The sequence below is a fragment of the Microtus oregoni genome, unplaced genomic scaffold (assembly GCF_018167655.1).
Source record: "Microtus oregoni isolate MIOR12 unplaced genomic scaffold, Mior012 000005F_ref0000423, whole genome shotgun sequence".
In the NCBI taxonomy this organism is placed as follows: Eukaryota; Metazoa; Chordata; class Mammalia; order Rodentia; family Cricetidae; genus Microtus; species Microtus oregoni.
In genome coordinates this window covers 15,542,374-15,561,592 of record NW_024543064.1, presented here as the reverse complement: position 1 = coordinate 15,561,592, position 19,219 = coordinate 15,542,374, and the positions used below count along the sequence as shown (strand labels likewise).

The window sequence follows — 19,219 nt, the reverse complement described above, 5'->3', positions numbered from 1 at the left end:
CTCAAGTCTCTCAAGTTGACTATTAACACCAACCATCTCACTATAGTGGCCCAACATACAGATGGGCTGTGTGGCTTTGTGCATGTGTGAGACGGAGGGGTGGGGAGATGGGGATTGGGTTTGGTGGGGAGTGAATACTGTGCAAGAGAACGCTCTAGCAGATCCTTGGCAGGGAAGAGCAGATGGCATGTGTTGGACACAGAGCCTGGGCCATGTCTGACCACTGAGGACACCAGGACTTATCCTGAACTCCTCTTAGAAGTTACATCATCTGAAGCTTTGGAGCCCAGTATCCTGATGGTGATTAGTGGGGGCTGAGCCCCAAACTCTGGACTCTGGGCCTGGGTTGAGGCTGTCTGGATTTGGCAAGCAAGGGACTCTCTCTGGGCCTCAGTTTTCCCACTTGTTAGGTCTTTAACCCATAATGAGTGGGAGAGGGAAAGAGTTTAGCAAAGAAAGAGACCAAGACCCAGGGAAGAAACAGGCTCGCGTCAAGACACCACACACGAGTCCAGACCCCAGGCAGACCCCTGAATCAGAGTAACTAGAGAAGGGGGAGGTTGTTTGGGACCCTGGCATGGCTAGAAAGAGTTCCACAAGGCAGTTTGCCCCAAGGACCCACTTAGGAACTGGCACAGAACTGCCCCTGACCGTGATGGCTACTGCAGTTACTCCACTGTCCATGAATACACAGTGGGCTGGTCTGCTTGTTGTCATGGAGGCCTCTGCCTGCAGTTCCTTCCCCAGTTCCCCATGTGAAGGAACACACTGCCTACTGCTGTCCTGGCACTGGCCCACTCAGGCTGGCGCCTCAGCTGGAGACCCTGCAGAGTTCCTCACCTGAGTCCGGCTTTCTTCTTTCATACCGTGGCTGTAGGAGATTCGCTGCTTCAGGGCCAGTAAGGCGAGGAGGACATGCCGGAGGGAAGCCTCCTTGGTGGCCCTGGTGACGTGAATATATCGCTTCTCAGAGGCTTTTTTTAAATCTCTATAAAACAAAGGTCATCCTCAATTCATTCCTGGGTTCTGAGGCCCCAGCAGGCCTTGCTTGTTGGACCTGGTCTGGCTATTTGCTGTGTGCATTTGGGCTAGACGCTTGCCTTGTCTGAATCTGTTTATATCCATAATAAATACATAAATGGGGATTTAGACATCACAGAGCTGAAACACAATAAAAGCTCAGAGAGTGAAACTGGGGTTCAGACTGAAGAACCAAAAAGCAAAGCAGCCAGCCACTGGCTCTTACCTCTACCTCAGCTCGAAATGGCCGTCCTGCCTCCAAGAATCTCAGAATGAGATTGAGCCTGAGAGCTGTCTCCTCCTGTTTTATAATCCTTTCTAGGGCTAGGAGTAAAGGCATGCACCACTGAGATTAAAGGCATGCAACACCCGGTTTCTATGGCAACTAATGTGACTACTGGGATTAAAAGTGTGTGTTACCTCTGCCTTGTCTATAAGGCTGACCCGTGGGGCTGTTTTACTGTCTGATCTTCAGGCAAGCTTTCTTTATTAAAATACAAGTGAAATGCCTCTATACAGAGCGGTCCTTCAAGGCTTCCTTCCTTCTTTCCTTCCTTCCTTCCTTTCTCTCTCTCTCTCTCTCTCTCCCCCTCTCTCTTTCTTCCTTTTCTTCTTTCCTTTCTTCCTTCTCTCTCTCTCTCTCTCCCTCTCCCTCTTTCTTTCTCTTTCTTCCTTTTCTTCTTTCCTTTCCTCTCTCTCTCTCTCTCTCTCTCTTTCTCTCTCTCTCCTCTCTCTCTCCCTCTTTTTGTTGTTGCTTTGAGAAAGGGTCTCTCTATTTAGTCATGGCTGTCCTGGGACTCTATCTAGACCAGGCTGGTCTCAAACTCACAGAGATCCTCCTGCCTCTCTCTCCCAAGTGCTGAGATTAAATGCATATACCACCATGCTAGGCCCTGTAAGGCTTTTTTTTTTAATTTTATTATGTATCTAATATTCTGTCTGTGTATATGAGGAGGGCAGTAGCAGACCTCATTACAGATGGTTGTGAGCCACCATGTGGTTGCTGGGATTTGAACTCGGGACCTTCGGAAGAGCAGGCAATGCTCTTAACCGCTGAGCCATCTCTCCAGCCCCTGTAAGGCTTTTTATAAGCTTTTCATTTAGCAAACACTTTCCGGGTTCATGCCCTGGGCTGGTTGTTCATCTGAGCTAGTTTGCAGGGAGCCAGAGAATGAGGTCCCTGACCTCCCACAAGCTTTCTTCTAGTTGGGGAAACAGACATAAGATGAGCTAAGCAACCGATGAAGTGATTTCAAAAGGCTAATGTGGCTTACACAAGGAGCCTGCCTTGGACTGGGGTGGCCCCAAGGACTGATGGGAAAGTCTGTTGTGGGAAGGGTGGTCCAGGCAGGGGAGGCTCTGTTTTAGGAGTGGGAAACAAGAGATTTTACGTTTCTGTCTCTTACCTCAGCCAGCCTGGTGACAGCCCTCTGCCTTCCCCAACCAGCTGCCCAGGAGGCCAGAGGTTCCTTGAGACCTCTTACAGAGGTGCCCCTGTGCCCAGTCAGCGCCAAGATCACCCTTGCAGGCTGATCTAGCAGACTGCTGTGTGTGGAACATGGGATCACACAAACATACCCCTTCCCTGAGTAGCAGGGTGTTGACCTGACGAGCTGGGTGTCCAGTGCACAGTGCACGGAATAAACTCTAGTAACAAGGTTCTACGGGCCTGGCCCAGGCTTTTGAGGCGTGCTGGTCAGTGGGGCGCCTCTCCTGGTTTTGTAGGGACCGAGGGAGAGGCTGAAGAAGGACAGATCATATGAGATGCTATTGCAAAGGCAAGGACAGGTCGTGTGCAAAGGCCTGGAGCTGTAAAAGTGCCCCAGGGGCTTGGGAGCTGCAGGGGTTGGGGAGGGAGGACTAGGGGAGATGGGGGCCACGTGAGGCAGCCTACCTTCATTCTCACGCAGAATGAAGCCATTAGGCAGGTGGGTGGCACAATCCCATCCAAGTACACTGGCATGCCAGCCCACGCACACCCTAGACACAAGCGCTTTCTCTGCCACCTCTACTTCCTGTCATGCACACCCAGCCACTTCCCACCCGGTGCTGCACGCCCCCCCCCCCCCCCATGCTGCAGGGAACCCAGCACTCCAAAGGGACAGACACACCTAAGGCAACCAGCCTGGCTCCTGGGGCTTAGCTCTGTGCCTGAGGTGGCTGACTACCAAAGAACGTTCCCATGAGCCTGCAGGGTGGAGCCATTGCTGCCACCACCACCCAGTGGAGAAAACCGAGGCTCAGAAGCACAACCACACACACAGATCTTGACACCGTCAGGAACTGAACTTGGGACCCCTAGGTCTCTAGTTCCGTTCTCGGCCCCCTACCCTCTGACTCTGCAGGTGGAGCTGCTCTAGCCTTCTCCCTGGTGCGGGGGTGGGGGTGGGGGGAACAGGTGACTTTCAAGGTCAGAGTCTTCCATAAACAAGTTGATTGACACAAAGTTATTCAGAGCTCAGGGAAGGGGGCTGGGCCAGCCAGTACCCACCTGCCAGGTGACCAGGAGGTCTCTGGAGTGGGATTGGGGTGCAGTGGGGCAACCTGCAGCTGGTGGCCAGTTGGGCGCAGAACCTGTGTTTGCATTTACAAACGAGGTAGGCAGTGTCGGCTTTCTGGACGCTGGTGGGACACAAGTGTCCTTCCTCAGCCCTCGGGGAAAGAGTGTGGTGTGCTAGGGAGGTGAGGGCCTGGCTCTTCTCTCCTGGCTCTGGGCTCTGATCTCCCCGGGTCAACTTCTTTCTCTCCAGGTGACTGGAGAAGACAGAGGAACCAGGTCCCAACAGTCTGAGTAAGCACTTAGCTTCCCTTTGTCTTTATTTGTTTTTTCTTTTCATATCGATTATTTACCAAATACTTCCTTCATACCCTTTTTATCTGCAGCATAATAATTTGTAATTTGGCCAGGCAGTGGTGGCACACGCCTTTAATCCCAGTACATGGGGAGGCAGAGGCAGGAGGATCTCTGAGTTTGAGGCCAGCCTGGCCTATAGCGTTCAAGAGAAACCCTGTCTCAAAACAAAACAAACAGAAAACAAAACCCCCAAAAGCCTGCAATTTCTTGTGGATCTGTTAACTTTCCCATATCCATATCTGCAGTTACAAACCCACGCTTGTCTTCTGTGGCTGTGAGGACCTCTTCTTGGTCCAAACTGCCGAAGTCTAGGTGTTGCCAATCTACTAAGCCTTTTCCCGGGTCTCAAGGACAAGTACTCTATCCCTGAGCTAGCCTCAGCCTTTTTTATATTTATTTGGGGACATTGTCCACTAAGTTACCCAGGCTAGCCTGGGACTTTCCGTCATGTCTCAGCCTTAGAATGACAGGCATAGGCCTTGACCATCGACCTGGCAATGTTTTAGTTCTTGTGATGCTTTGGGTGAACTTGGAGCCGTGTGAGTGTTCTGCTCGTGATTTCATCCTCAGCTCACCAGCTTCCTCTAATGGGTACTGAGGATGTTAGCTTTTGTAAACCCTGCTACCATCAAGTTGCCAGACCTCTGTGCATCCTTGCATGTGTTTATAGAGGAAAAAGCAGAAATCGAGTCTCCAGGCCAAAGCATGTGTCTTTTGCTCTCAACCAGGAGATGGACGACAGTACCTGAAATACCGTGGTTGCATCCTCTTTGCCCTGGTGCATCTAGGGAAATCCTGGAAGTCATGGAGATTTAGCCACGGCCCCGCCCCTGGGGGTCCTAAACAGCCTGGGGGTGGGGTCCTTAGAAGCTCTGCCCAGGCTTCTCTCTGCATTTCCAGCTGCAGCCCATTGCTGCTCTGCCTTGGCTTCCAGGGACCAATCCCCCACACAGCTGGCTGCTTCACTGTTTATATCTACCTCCCGGAACAGAGCCCGGTCTGTTGTCAGCAAAGAAAAAAGAAAGGCAGAGAAAAGGGGGAGGCTCAAGATTAGCGTTTACCACGCACGTTCTGTGTATAGACTTACAAATCCTCACAGGCTAGTGCTGTTGATATGCTTCCTTCTAAATCTCTCTCTCTCTCTCTCTCTCTGTGTGTGTGTGTGTGTGAGAGAGAGAGAGAGAGAGCATGTGTGTGTGTGTGTGTGTGTGAATGCGTGCATGCATTGGCGATGGAACCGAGGGCTTCATACACGATAGGCAAGCACTGTGCCACTAAGCTAATTCTCCAGCTATTCTTCCTGATTTTGTTGGGTTGGTTTTTTGGGTTTGTTTTGTTTAAGATTTATTTATTTTATACCAGGCAGTGGTAGCACGCACCTTTAATTCCAGCTCTCAGGAGGCAGAGGCAGAAGCAGAAGCAGGCAGATTTCTGTGAGTTTCAGGACAGCCAGGGCTACACAAAGAAACCCTGTCTCAACCCTCAACCCCCCCCCCAAATTAATATATTTATTTCTTTTTTATGTGTATGAGTGTCTATCTGTCTATATGTATGTGAACCATATATGTGCAGTGTCCCTGGAACTAGAATTACAGATGGCTGGGAGCCACCGTGTGGGTGCTGGGAGTTGGGCCTGAGTCCTCTGCAAGAGCAGTCAGTGCTCTAACCCCTGGACCATCTCTCCAGCCCCTCTTCTTACTGATTTTAGAGATGAGAAAACTGAGGGTCTGAGAGGTTAGGTAACTTTTCCAAGGTTGCAGCGCTGTGAAGCATCAAACTTTGGACTAACATGTGGGCAGCTCGGTCTTAGAGCCTACACTATGACCCATACACCTCTGCAGATAGAAGGTCATGAATCTTAAAGCACCTAGTGTACACTCAAATTTAGGCCAGTCAGAATATACATATGGTATCATTTTATTACATATAACAACCCTGACAAGTAAGTGATTATTATACCATTTTGCAGGCAAAAAAACTGAGGCCTGGAGCAGAAAAAGCACGCCTGAGGGATCTAAGGTTTTCTCAGTGAGAGGTTTCCTTCTGGGTTTTGGTTTCAAGCAACCCTTGGAAGATCTTCCCACCCTAGTTCCTGTCCTCCCTTCGGTGGGACCTCCCAGCTGCACTTCAGGGTGGTCTAGCCTGAGACCCAAAGTCCAACATCAAAGCTGAGACCCAGAGAAGTGGCAGTTACACCCTTCTGTATCCAGAGGTGCAGAGACAGAACCAGGGCTTGCCCTTGCACCTTCAGTCAGCAGATGATTGACAAGGTCATCATCTGTCCATCATTCTTCCCCAGCTTGGAGCCCTCAGCTGGGAAATGTAAACCTCAGTGCGACTGGTGCAGGGGGATTAAATAAGGCCTTAGTTGTGAAGGTTTGAGCACCTTGCTGGTAAAATCAGAGGAGTCCTGGGCACAGCTGAAGAATCTGGGTATCACTGCAGATTTTCAAGGGGGGGGGGACATGGTCACCCACCCTCACCCCCTGCCAACATTCAGCAGGGACTGTCAACAACCATTGTCTGGCTCAGAACAGGCACAAACCATGTGCTGTGGGAAAATGGACCAAGCTTAGGAATGAAGGGCACGGCGGGAAGGGGGGTGCGCGTGGGCACTGATGGAGTGAGCGAGCACAGGAATGCTAGGAGCTTGGAGAAGGAGGACCTCCTGGGCTGCAGAGGCCGACTGGGACAATAAGTCAAGGGTGGGGTGGGGAGACACAGAGACTGTAGGCAGCTGTGGAACTCTGTGGCCTGTGGGTGCTGGAAAGGGCACCCTGGCTGCTCTTCCCCTGTGCCGAGGGTGGGGGTGGCAGGCCCATCTGAGAGAGTTGGCACACTGTGCTCTGTCCTGTGGCAGTGCAGGCAAGGATTAGAAATAGAAGGTGTGAGCTTCGGGTGTCACAGTGGGCAAGTCCCTGTCTGGTTGCTGGGGCTGCGGTTTCTCTTCCAGGTACAGCGTGGATTGTGTTACCTGCCAGTGGGTTTCTCAGTATCTCGTACAGAGGTCCTGGGGGAAGGCTGCAGTGTGTTAATTGGAAGGTGCTTGGCTGCATTAGCCGATGTCCCCAGCAGGAAAAACTCCCATGTATGCCACGTTCACTCCCATGCCTGCTCCTTCCTGTACTGTGAGAGCCAGCGTCCATGCCTCGGGAGCAGGAGAGCAAGGAAAGTCAGGCCACCTGAGCTGGGCAAGCCAGCACCCCAGGTGGGGGCCAGCCCATGACCTCCTCTCTGGCCTGCCAACCTGCTGTTTGCTTAGGAGGCCACTGCCTGGCCCAGCTCCGGGATCCGGGTATCTGGGCTCCCAGCCAGCACATAGTGAGGGCCTCATGTGCCACCTTCCTGCCCACTGGTGACCCTGGCCTAGAGTAGAAGGCCTCTTATCTGCATGCTCCATGGGGGGGGGGGGTCCGGGCAACTCTATCCCCAAACTCATCTTAAGACATGTTTGGGGGACCCTGAGCTCATGTCAAAAAGGGGTGGCGGCAGCAGCGATCTCCTTAGGGGTGTTGTTTTAAGGACATCACTGACAATAGTGGTTCTTGGCCCCTCCCCCAGGCTTATGCGCCTTTCCAGTCATCATGAGGTCAGAGGTACCCCAGGAGGCCATCCCGGAGTAGAAGAGCTCGGGCCTCTGTCTGGCTGCCTAGGTTCCTACCTCCGCCTGGACAGAAGCCCCTTACCTCCCCCCTACTTTGAAACCTGTTCACCTGGCTGTGCCTAGTCACATTTCCTGGTACCTGGGCACAGGCAGGGATGGGCAGGCAGGGCATGGGGCATGGAGGAGGGCTGTGCCAGATGGCTGAGCTTCGAAAACAATGGGCCTCTGTGCCCCCTGGGTGGGGGCAGCTCTCAGGCAGTCATTAGGTTCCCGTTTTATAACAGAGTCTTCTTAGACCCAAAGCCCCAGGCCTGTGTTGGGAGACTGGGGCTCTGGAGGGCATGCCCCCCCAAACCCCATTCTCACTGGGAGATCTGTGCCCTTTTCTCACCAGGTGGGTAGAAGCGCTTGGCGGGCAACCTCTGCCCCCATTCTCGGCTGGCAGGCACAGGCTGGCAGGCACCCCTAGGCCTCTGGCTAGCTCTGCCTGCCCAATCCTTCATTAGCTGGCCGGTTCTCCTGACTGCTGTACCTGGCTGCCTATGTGTGTGCCAGGCAGGTGTCCTCAGGACAGGACAAGGAGAAGGACATGAGAAACAGAGACTGGGAAAGAGAAGTCAGCAGGGCCCAGATGAACCAGGGCCTCCATGTTTGGAACCCCTGGGTCAGCTGGGCTACCCTTCTGGTGCCTGAAATCAGTGTTCTTCAGGCTTCTAGGCAGCCCTGCGCAGATAGACCCTCAGCTCCAGCCCTGTAGGTTCAAGAAAAGATGGGGCTTCCCAGCTGCCTTCCAGATGGGTCGCTGGGAGAATGTACCCCGAGGAAGTGTGCCATCACTTGTCCTCTGCCTGCCTTGATAATTCCAGCACCCCTTCTGTTCAAAGATGGCCTGGACCCTGCTATTCTGCAGGACAAGATCCCCCGAGGTCCTCCCACCCTCGCGAGACCTGAGGGCTTGTTGTGGGGGAGCTTGGATTTTCATCTCTAATCTGTTGTCGAATGCTGGGCTACCCCCATGCAGTGCTGTGACCTCCTCAAGCCTCAGTTTGCCTTCCTGGGCATGAGGAGCCTGGGCCAGAGCCTTATCTGCCAGTTCAGTTGCTCAGTTCCGGTGAGAGTCCCAGGAGAGCCAATAAAGCAGAGGATAAAGCAAAGAAGCCTTTGAAAAGCGCAGAGCCTGCACCCCGCCCCCCCCCCCCAGGTGTGATTATTATTGTTACCTTGATGCCACGATAAGCGAGATGCAGAACAGTTGCCAAGAAACCAGGAGCTGTCTGCAGCAGCTTCCAGCTGGCCCACTCAGGAACTGGGCCCTGTCCCCTAGACCCGTACCTTACTCTTTCTCAGGGAAAGGGGGATACCACCAAGAGGTGAGGAAACAGGGCCAACTGGCTGGTGACCAGGGAGTTGCAGGAGCTGAATGTCACTCTAAAGTGTGCCTGGCTCTGGTTCCCAGGTTGGCTCTCCCTGTGACACTGGACAAGTCATCTCTTATGTGACTACAACCTGTTCATGTGACCAAGGATGTTCCCAGTGCAGACAGGGCAAGCCTGGAGCCAGGAAGGCCACAGCGATGTCTGCAGAAGCCCAGGGCTGGGGTAGAAAGTCGCTGTAGGTAGGCCAGTTGACAAAACGAGGGGCCTGCGTGGTGGACACCTGGGACATACATAGTGGAGTCAGACCCCAGCCTTGTCCTTTCCCTGCTGTGTGAGCTTGGGCTGGTTAGAGAACGTCTCTGGGCTTCTGGCTTTTCTTCTGGATAAAAGTTTGATGAAGTCACACCTCAAAAATCCATTGCGCATTGGGGGGCATCAAGACGGCTCAGCAGGTAAAGGTGCTTGCCACCCTGGCTGCTGCGTTTGATTCCTAAGACTCACGTGGAGAAGGAGAGAATCAACTCCTGTGAGTTGGCCTCTGCAGACACATGGGCACACACATACACGTGCATGTACACGCATGCGCACACACGCGCATGCACATACACACACACACACACACACATACACTTTCTTTTTAAGCAACTGTGCCGATGGAAGGAGATTCTGCCTGTGTGAACTGTAGCAGCCGAATGAATCGTCTGGCAGTGCGGTGCCCCTTACTCCTGCTGCTAGAGTAGGAACAACAGGAGATATTTTTCACTGAGCTGGGCCTGAGGGTCAGGAAGGGTTTTGCTTTTGGAAAGGTGGGAAGGGGAAAGATTTAGGGGACCTCCCCCCCTGTAAACAGAATGACAGAGACGAGGGTGGAGTAGATGAGACAGGAGAGACCTAGAAGGCCAAGCTCATGAAGATGGCGGGAGGTGTCCAGAGACCAGAGGTATGCCGAGAGGAGCAGGAATGTCTGAGCAGAAGGCAGAGTTGAGGGGAGGAGTGGGGGAGGGAGAGGGAGAGGAAGAGGAGAGGGGAGAGAAGGAAAGGAAGGAGAGGCTAGTCTATTACTGTGAGGTGTTAAATGAGCAGCTGCTTTCTGCTGAGAGGCTCTGTCATGTGGGACTAAAGGGATGATGACTTCTTCACCCAGATCCCTGGGAGTTTTATGGTCTTGGACTCATGAACGTGACCTTCGGCAAGTACTCAATCTTGAAGGGTTTTAGTTTCTTCTCTCAAAAAATAAGGATCTCAGCTGGTAAGGTGGCTCAGCGGGTAAAGTTGCTTGCCACCAAACCTGAGGGCCTGAGGGTTCCTGGGACCGTGGTGGAGGGAGAGAACCAGTACCTATGAGCATCTTGTCTTCATCCGTGAGTCATGGTCGGCCCTGCTGCTGGGACTGGCATCTCGTCAGCTGTCAACAGGGTGTGATGAACAGTGCTTGGCCCTCAGGCTGGGATGGCCAGGTCAGGATTGGGCCCTCAGGGTTGGCCACACATTACAGAGTCCAGATCTTGACTTTGGAGACCTCAAACCAGAGTTCAGAAGCCTGCTCCGCAGGTGGGTGTCCTTTCTGAACCCATTTCCGCATACAGGAAGTAGGCAGTTTACCTTGTTAGGCTATCAGGCTTTTGTGAAGATTGTCCTTCCACCCATTAGGACTGAGGACTAGGGCCCTCTACCCTAGTCCTCCCCCTCCCTCTCCAGTCCGTTAGGATCCAGCTGAGGAGCTGCCTAGCTTGGGGACAGCCAGGACTCTGCTCAGTAGAGAGGAGAGAGCCCAGAGCAGGGAGGTGAGAGGTGGAGGTAGGGGTTATGTGGAGGAAGAGGGTCCTAGAAAGGAACTAGAGTGTTCTCCCTCCCTGGTCCTGTTCTGGCTTCAGCAGTTCTGAGAGAGATACTCATGGGACCTGGGAAGCAGGCTAAGATGAGTTGCTGTAGTAGGAGTTGCCACCAAGCTGATCTGATGCTGTTGAAGTCTGATTCTGGGGCCATGAACCGGGTAGAAAGTACCAATTATTGAGCCTGGCTATGGAAACCACCATTGCATGCAGCCAGGGGCTCCCAGAACCGTGGTCCTTGCTGAGAGCACCCATCTTTGCTCTGGCTTCAACAGTGTTTCTTCTTTTTTGGGTGGTAGGGGGTTCAAGACAGGGCTTCTCTGTTCAGTCCTGGTTGTCCTGGAACCTGCTCTGTCAACCAGGCTGGCCTGGAACCCAGAGATTCATCTGCCTCTGTAGGCAAAGACTGCTCCTTCATTTCCCAGCCACCCAGACCCAAATAATCTGTTACTTTATATTTTACCATGAGACTGTGGTTTGTTACCTCTTGCTTCTTGGGCAGCTCCATGGTGTCTGCCTCCTTTGGCAACTACATGACATCTCCTTGACTCCACCTTTTTTTTTTTAAAAAAAATTCATTAACCAATAAAAGCAACACATATACAGAAGGACCTCCCACACTATGCTTCTGCCTTCTGAGTGCTGGGACTAAAGGCGTGTGCTATCACCTCCTGGTCACATTCCTCTACACTGCTGTGTCAGTGTGTTTTGTTGGGACCTCCAGCCAGCTCCCAGATAACTGACATGGAGACTTAATTATAAATGTTTGACCAATAGCTTATGCTTATTACTAACTAGCTCTTATAACTTAAATTAACCCATATTTCTTATCTACACTCTGCTACGTGGCAGTACCTTCTTTTAGCACAGCAAGCTCATCTCCTGTTTCTCTAGCTGGCGATTCCTCTGACTCCGCCCTCCTTCCCAGTATTCTTTTTGCCCTGAAAATCCTGCCTAGTCATTGGTCAATCATCTTTTTATTTACGATAAGAGTAATACATATTTACAGTGTACAAAGACTGTTCCACAACGCTGTCGGGCACCAGCTATGCTTGGTCAAGGCTGTAAGCTTTTAAGTCCAGCTAGCCTTTGTCTGTAAAATATGGGGGTCAGCAGGTGGCCTGAGAGCTGGCTCAGAAGGTGCACTACAGGCTTGAGGACCTGAGTTCGGACCCCCAGCACTCAGGTTTAAAAAGTCAGCATAATGGCACACGTTTATAACCCCAGCTCTGGGGAGACAGAGGCAGGAGGATGCCTGGGCCTCATCAGCATCACTCGCTCCTGGTTCAGGGAGAGTCTGTTTCAGAAAAAAAACAAGAGAGAGCCAGGCATGGTGGTGCACGCCTTTAATCCCAACACTCAAGAGGCAGAGGCAGGAGGATCTCTGTGAGTTCTAGGTCAGCTTGGTCTACAGAGTGAGTTCCAGGACAGCTAGGGCTGTTATACAGAGAAACCCTGTCTCAAACAAAACAAAACAAAACCCCCAACAAACAAACAAACTCAAAAACCAAATTAACAAAACAAAGATGGAGATCAATTGAGAAAAACACATGACTGACTTTTGGCTTCCACATACATGCACACCTACACACACACATACACACACACACATGCATACACACACACACAGAGTGTGAATAAGTAACCAACTCCAGGACACTAAGGGCAGAATGGGTCTCCGCAGGATGTACCTGAAACCTGAACACCACCATGGGCCTCTGTCTAACCTTCCACCCCCTCTCCTGTCTCCCCCTTCCCACCTTGCATCAACAGAAGCTGTGCTGAGCACATTCCCTCACACACCAGCCCTCCATGGCTTCCTACTGCCCACTTTCAGCCTGGAAATCAGTCCACAAATACTGTATGGGGCCTACTTGGGAGAGAGTTCGTTGCATAAATACCTATGACTGCCAGTCATGATGCTGAATTGTTTTGGAAACCGTGGCCCAGAGAGGCTGCTGGGTCCTGGACTCTAGCTATGCTAGCCAGTTGGTTCCTGATGCTATAGCCCACACTGATGCTATGGACTCAAAAGGTTGCTGCCACTGGGTCTGTCCTTTTGAGTCAAGTGGTGTCAAGACACAGACCTTGTCAGAAGTCAGTAATCCTTAGGGGTAGCAGGTTCCCTGTGCTAAGCAGGGCTGAGGCCAGTTCCTCTGATCCAGGGAGAGGCAAAGAGGCTTAGAACTTGCCAGGGTCATCCCTAGACCAGGAATGCCGTGGGTCCTCCCTCTTCTGGGTGTGTCTGCCTGGCTCTGCCTGACTCAGGCCTGCCACAGGCTGCTGGAGCTCCTCTGGAAGGTGACTCACCCTCTCAGGACTAGCCTGCCTTGGTGGAACTGGGGCTGCGGCACAGCCATGTCAGGTTGGCCTCGGGCAGCGACAGAAGCTAGGCCTGCTTCGCCGGGCCACAGGTTCCCTGGATCTGGAAACCACTGGGCACATCTTCCCCTTGACCTGGGAAGTGAACCTAGCAGGATTGTGTGACAGACAGGTGCTGACGTCACTCTCTTTCGACCTGTCCCCTGTCCTTGAAAGGCTGTGCGTGTAGCTTCATCAGGTTAATGTCAGATGGGTCGTGAACAGTGTCCTGTTGTGGGTGAACTGTGACCTCTGCGGACATCATAGTCCATGTCCTAAAGTGGAAGTCAGGAGTCGTGCCTACAAGGCCTGGGGAGTGGCTCACGTAGGCCTGGCCATAGTGGGCCCGCTGTGTGGCACTTACTGGCATTAGTAACAGCAGTCCTAAGGCTCCTATCCACTAGAGACTAGGGACCCAGAGAGCTGGGGAACCTTAGTTCCCATGTCTACAGCTGCACTTGCTGTCCCCGACTCAGCCTTCATCTTCAGAATGAGCTGGAGAACTGACCAAGAACTTGGGAGTCCCTAACTCTGACCTCTGGGAAGGGGAGCCTGCTTATCAACCCTGCTCAGGGAGCTCCCTGCCTTCCTTCTGGAGATCTTAGAGCCCTACTTGCCTCGCTCCTCCAGCAGTCCCGAATCTCCCACCTGAGGCTCTCTCTGACCTCAGATGCCTTTTTCTCTTCCAGGAAGAGTGATGGCCAGAAGCAGCGCTTCTCTCAGGCACTAGACCTGTTCCTGGTGGACTCAGCTCCTTCCCTCCCTGCCTCATCTTATCCTAAGGTAAGTGACCCCAGCCTAGGGCCCTGCTTTGTGCCCCACCATGCCAGAGCTGGGAGATGTCTAAACATGCCTGTTGGGAAGATGTCAACTGTTCAAGTCGAGGCCACTGGAACTAAGTCCCCCAAAGGACACCACTCCTGACCACTGGGTGGCCTGTGTGGTCTCAGAGGTTGCACCAGTATCTACAGAAGTGCTAGAAGGGGGGCTTACAGATAAACTATGACATCAGTGGCTCTTTTGCCTTCTCCCCACTATCCCCATGACCACAGCTGTCCCTATTATAGACCAGATGTGATAATATCCCCTGCTTCCCCCACACACCAGGATTGGATAAAGTGTCTCTCCCACAGCCTGGACCATCTTTGGCTCCGAGCCCTAGGGTGAAGACTTTTTCGTTGCTGTTAATCAACAACCAAGGTTTGCCTGTTACCTGAGTGGTACCAAACATAGAAATTCCTGGCAGGCCAGGTCCTTACCCCGAGAAGCCATGCTCTGGCCATGAGATGAGTGTCTGAATGGCTTCTGCAGAGTGTCAGGGCCAAGGGGCAGTGGGTGTTTCAGGGAATTCCGTCGCTGCTGCTTTGTACTTAGTATCTTGCCTGTAGCGTCTCTCTGTCCCTCAGCTAGTCACTCTGTCTGTGCTGTAGCCACGGCCGTCCAAATCCAAGTTCAGTGATACTGTTATTTGCCCAAAGGGTTGCAGGCTGGATGCTGTGGGGCTAGGACCAGCTGGTGCTTTCTGGCCAGTATGTGGCTGATGGACTCTCCTGTGCAGGGGACGAACCCTTGCTGTGGCAGGATGCTCCCTGCAATGTCTAAAGCCCTTGCCACGTGGTCCTTTCACCAACCTCAGGCAGGGAGCCTGCTCCTGAATAGGATCTAAATGCGCGGAGATGTGTAGGGGTCTTCCCCAGAGTTACACAGCCAGGAAGGCTCTGCCAGGGACCTCCTCCGGAGCTCTGGGATAAGACCTTTCCTAGGCCAGGAGGACAAAGGACCAAGGAATGTTATCTAAGGACTGATATCTCCATGGAAATCCCAAGCAGGGGTGCTCTAAGTCACATACGAGCCTCCTGGGACCCTTGCCTATCTTTCCTGGTGGGCAGCCCCAGCCAGGGCCACAAGGGTCCTCAAGAAACAGACTTGATGGCAGTGACTTGCTCAAGCAGCTGGATTTATGCGTGAGGTCTTCCCCTGGGCACTGGACTCTTATTTGTCCCATCTGGCCTTTGGTCTTTTCATCTAGGAAGGATGATGGATGTAGATGTAGCACGTCCCTGGAGCCTTGTGCCCCACACAGCCCACGGTGGGCCCTTCTGATTACCATTGATCACCTGGCCTCCACCCAGTTGGCTGCCACTTTCCAATTGGGCTAACACAGCTCAGTGAGCTCCAGACTATCCTATTCCGGCATTCCAGGGCTCCCCCAAATGAGGACCTATCCTGTAAATTGTTGACAGGGCAGGAAATCAGCTCCCAGACCCTGAGTGATTCCTTTGGGGCTCCCGGCAGGTTACTGGCTGCTGAAGCCAGGCCTGCGATAGCCTCCAGTTTTCCTCAGCACCCTATATCGGTACATATTTTTAATAGTACTGGAACCAGTTTGAGGAGCACATGACCTCCCTGTGCATAAGGGCAAGCTCCACCTATAACATAGAGTAGACAGTGTCTCTTCTATCGGCTTTGCCAGCTCGCCACTGGGCGAGGCCTGTAAAAGTATTAGGAGCTAACAGTCTACCTGCATTGTCAGGGCTGGGTAAGAGAATTCTCTTCTCTTTGAGAAGAACATTCGAATAGACTTTAGCTGCCCTCTGCAGGACTCGGGGACTGTAAAATCTACATACAAGTGCATATACTTGGCCTATCTATACCTAGATACCGGGGGCTAGGTCACAGACAGACAGACAGACAGACAGACAGACAGACACAAGCATAGATCTATAGCCTATTCACACTTGCACATGAACACTTGAAGGAGATGGGCAGTGAGCACCCTTACCCACCCCTTCCAACCCGCCCGCACACTTCTGTGCTACAGAAACGCAGTGTGTCACGTACAGCCACAACTGGCCTCGGATTTGCACACGCGCACACACACTAGAAGCGTGCACAGCACTCTCTCTCTACCTGGCCTACATATCGCTGGTGATCTGAGCAGGCTCGGGCTCCCCCAGGGCCAGTGTGGGAAAGGATGTTCCTCTGGCTGCATGGTGATGGGTGCCCGGAAGTGTGCAGGTCTGGAAGTGGTTGCGTAAATCAATATTTGCTGCTGTTAATTATTAAAGCCGAAGCTACTTGGTGTCTGGAATGTACATCGCTGGTGTTCCCGCTGGCTCTCTGGGCCCAGGTCTGGGAGGGAAAGGAAAGTGCCTGCCTGCCTGCCTGCCTTGCAGGAGCTCCCCAGCCCTGGGTAGTGGGCAGTACTTCTGGGAAGCTGTAGGTCTGGCCCCAGCTGGAGACAGCCCTGCCCCTGCAACACCCAGAATGTTCCAGGCTTTGTCTAGAAGATGGGTGGAATGGCTGGGGGCCTGTCCCCACTGCAAAGTAGCGGCACCAGCCCAAGACACAAGGACAGCAGTGTCAGATGGGAAGACTCAAGAGGTCTTGTACTTTGGGTGGCGAATTGGGCCAATAGAGGTGCCAGAGACTCCCTTATATATCCTGCAAGTGGTAGCAAGGCCAGAGCTAGACCCTGAAGGACCTAAACTATAGAATTCCTGCCCTAGAGTTCGCGCGTCCTTTCTCTCCTCTCCAGGCTTCCCCGCTCCCCAGGGTCAGGCAGGATCGGATGCTGAGGGAGAAGAGGTGAGGATGAGGCAGCTCTAGGCTAGGGATCCCTGGTTTTCCTAGTGGTGTGGTCCCCGATAAACTAGTGCACCTCTTGGAATACGGTTTTCTTATCTGCCTAATAAGGATAGCCTTATGGCAAGACGGTGAGACGCGCAAAAGGGTCCGGCTAAGGAAGTGTTCAAATTAATCCCAGTCTCCAGGACTTTTGCATTCCCTGGGCACAGCTGTCCCAAGAACCTTGTCCTTGAAGCCCCAGGCAGGGTCTCCTAGTCTGGGAAGACACAGCTGCTAACACAAGTGCCCAAGGCTTCCTGCGCGCAGGCGCAGTGTCCCAGGCCGCTAGCCGGGCCGCCCCCATGAGGGGGCGTGGTCTAGACGTCCTGCCCCCGCCCGCGCCTCCCGCACCTGGCGCCCCGCCCCCTCGGGCCCGGCCGCGGGGCGAGCCCAGAGAAGGCAGAGCGACGGCGGGACGGGATCTCCGAGCTTCGGCTACGGGGCCCCGCGGCCGGGCCGGCTTGCAGCGCCGCCGCCGGGGCTGGGGCTCAGGATGGCGCAGCCGCGGCCCCCAGCGTCCCAAGGCCGTCCACGGAGGGGCTCGCTGCCGGCTGTGGCCGGCTGGCAGGTGAGGACGCTGGCAGGGGCGGCCTGGCCGATGGGGGACCCTAAAGCCACCATTCTGCCCGACTATCCCAAGTCCGGCAGGCTGTGCCCGGGCCCCCATCACGATGGATGTGTGCGCTTTTGGACTGACACCGGTACCACACGGAGCACCCCAGTCCCATGGGCAGTTTTCCATAGCTGCCTGTGGGACAGACGTGAGGGACACTGTGGCCGTGGGCTGCAGTGGCACTGGGTGTGTGTGTGTATGACCGCTACTGGGACTACCTGCAGCCTTCCCTACAGGGATGGGGTACAGGTATCACCGGGTGAATTTGTGGTGGCTTTTGCTCAGGTGGGATGCCCGGTTTCTGGCCACACCACTCCCAGCCTTCCTTTGCCATGTGTCAGGGCGTCTGCTACTGCCTGTGGGGCTGTAACTGTGGGTGTTACTTGTTGCTGTGTGTGTACGCTCTGGCTGACAGTACCATGTGTCAGTGTTTATGTAGTTGTGATTCGGGTGCAGCAGTGTGTGATGTCTCACTGTGCCTGGCTGTTTGGTCACTTTCAGGGGATCTCCTCACCCCCTGAGCTCATGGCTGGGTCTCTTTGGAAGGGGTAGGTCAGAGGCTGGCTGACCCCTGAACAGATGGAGGCAGTGTTGTAACACTGAGTCGAGTTGACAGGTGTGTTTGTCTTCCTGGACTGTAGTGTATGTCTGTCTGTGCTGTCTGTCAAACTACCAGTAGGATCTGTTCTTCCAAACTCAGAGGTATTGGGTGTGGCCACAGGTGACCATGGTACAGGGTCTTGTTCTACCAGCAGGCTTCAGACTGTGCACATGGGGGCTTAAAAGTTCTGTGACCTTCACGACTTACTTGAGGGGTGTTGGGTGGTTGTACTCAGGACCCCATGGGGCTTAACAACCCTGGCAGTTGCCAGATTCCTCTTCCTCTTCTTAGAACTCTTGTGTGCAATGTAAGATGCTGCTTGGGTCTGTTGTTCAGCATGCCTTGATCCTGGCAATGATGCCTGGAATTCTCTGTCTGTTTCCCTGAGCACCTGGCTGTCCCTGCCCATGCCAGTGTGTCTCCTGGTCTCAGCCAGGAGAATTCCTGTGTTTGCGTGTGCAGTTACTGGGGTGCAGGCTGCACAGTGTGTGTTTGCACATCTGTGAATCTCAGGTACGTGGACCTGAGTGTGTGTTGTGTGTGTTGACATGCACAGGCTCCATATGGATCTGTATGTGTGTGTGTTGACATGCAAAAGGTAGGCCTGCTGCAGTTCAAATCATGGTGCGCAGGCCTGTGTCTGTCCTGCAGACAGAGTGTGTGTCTCCTGATACACAACATTAACACATGTGTGTGAGCTCAGATGCCTCCTCCTGGGCAGTAGGAACTGCTTGAGTTGAACCTTGGAAGAGCTAGGGGGTGGGGAAGGCTGCGCTGGAGACTCTGGGGGCTTCCCAGGCCGGGCCCCCAAGCTGCCAGCCTCCATCCGGTAGGGATGCGCCTTCCAGGAAGACTCAGAAGGGAGTTGGTGGTGGAGAGGCCCATGCTGCCAAGCAGCTGCCAGACGCTGCATTAACCCTGTGTGTTTCCTGCTTCGCCTTGACAGGCCAGCTTGTACATGTAGGCTCGTGCACAGGTGAAGGACCAATGGCAGCCCAGCATCTCTCCCCACCCTGTCCACACAGCTTATAGGGAGGGCTGTCTGGCCTGGGCACTGGTGAACTGGCTCTCTTCCTGAGTGCTGGTGGAACCACAGACCCTCGCTCCGTGCCTCATGGGTCTTGGCTCTAGGGCTAGGTCCTGGGGGCTCTCAGGGGTCCATATGCCAATCCTGGAACTGATGCCTTTGTATTGGCAGAAGGGAAGATGTATTTTCTCAAATAACTTCCTCATCCTTCAAGAAAGCAAACTGAGTGGGACATCTGCCAGAGACCCAGGACCTAGGTTCTGGGCTTACCCCACTAGGTGCCCAAACTGGCCAAACTCTGGCC

General features: G+C 53.4%; 1 protein-coding gene across 14 annotated transcripts in view; it reads left to right on the top strand.

Annotated features, from left to right (window-relative positions):
• The window catches only part of LOC121447989 (RAP1 GTPase activating protein), a 62,427-nt gene that overhangs the window by 23,110 nt on the left and 20,098 nt on the right, over positions 1-19,219 (top strand). For 11 of the 14 annotated variants that reach the window (XM_041651485.1, XR_005974331.1, XR_005974333.1 and 8 more), the window contains one exon: positions 13,737-13,830. Coding sequence is in view for 3 of the 14 variants with exons in the window: in XM_041651480.1 (XP_041507414.1) it covers positions 17,168-17,242 (75 nt within the window). In the remaining 11 variants the exon portion in view is untranslated. Of the gene's footprint in view, positions 1-13,736; positions 13,831-17,056; positions 17,243-19,219 lie in introns of those variants that run through there. The other 3 variants (XM_041651480.1, XM_041651481.1, XM_041651484.1) reach the window with 3 other exon arrangements.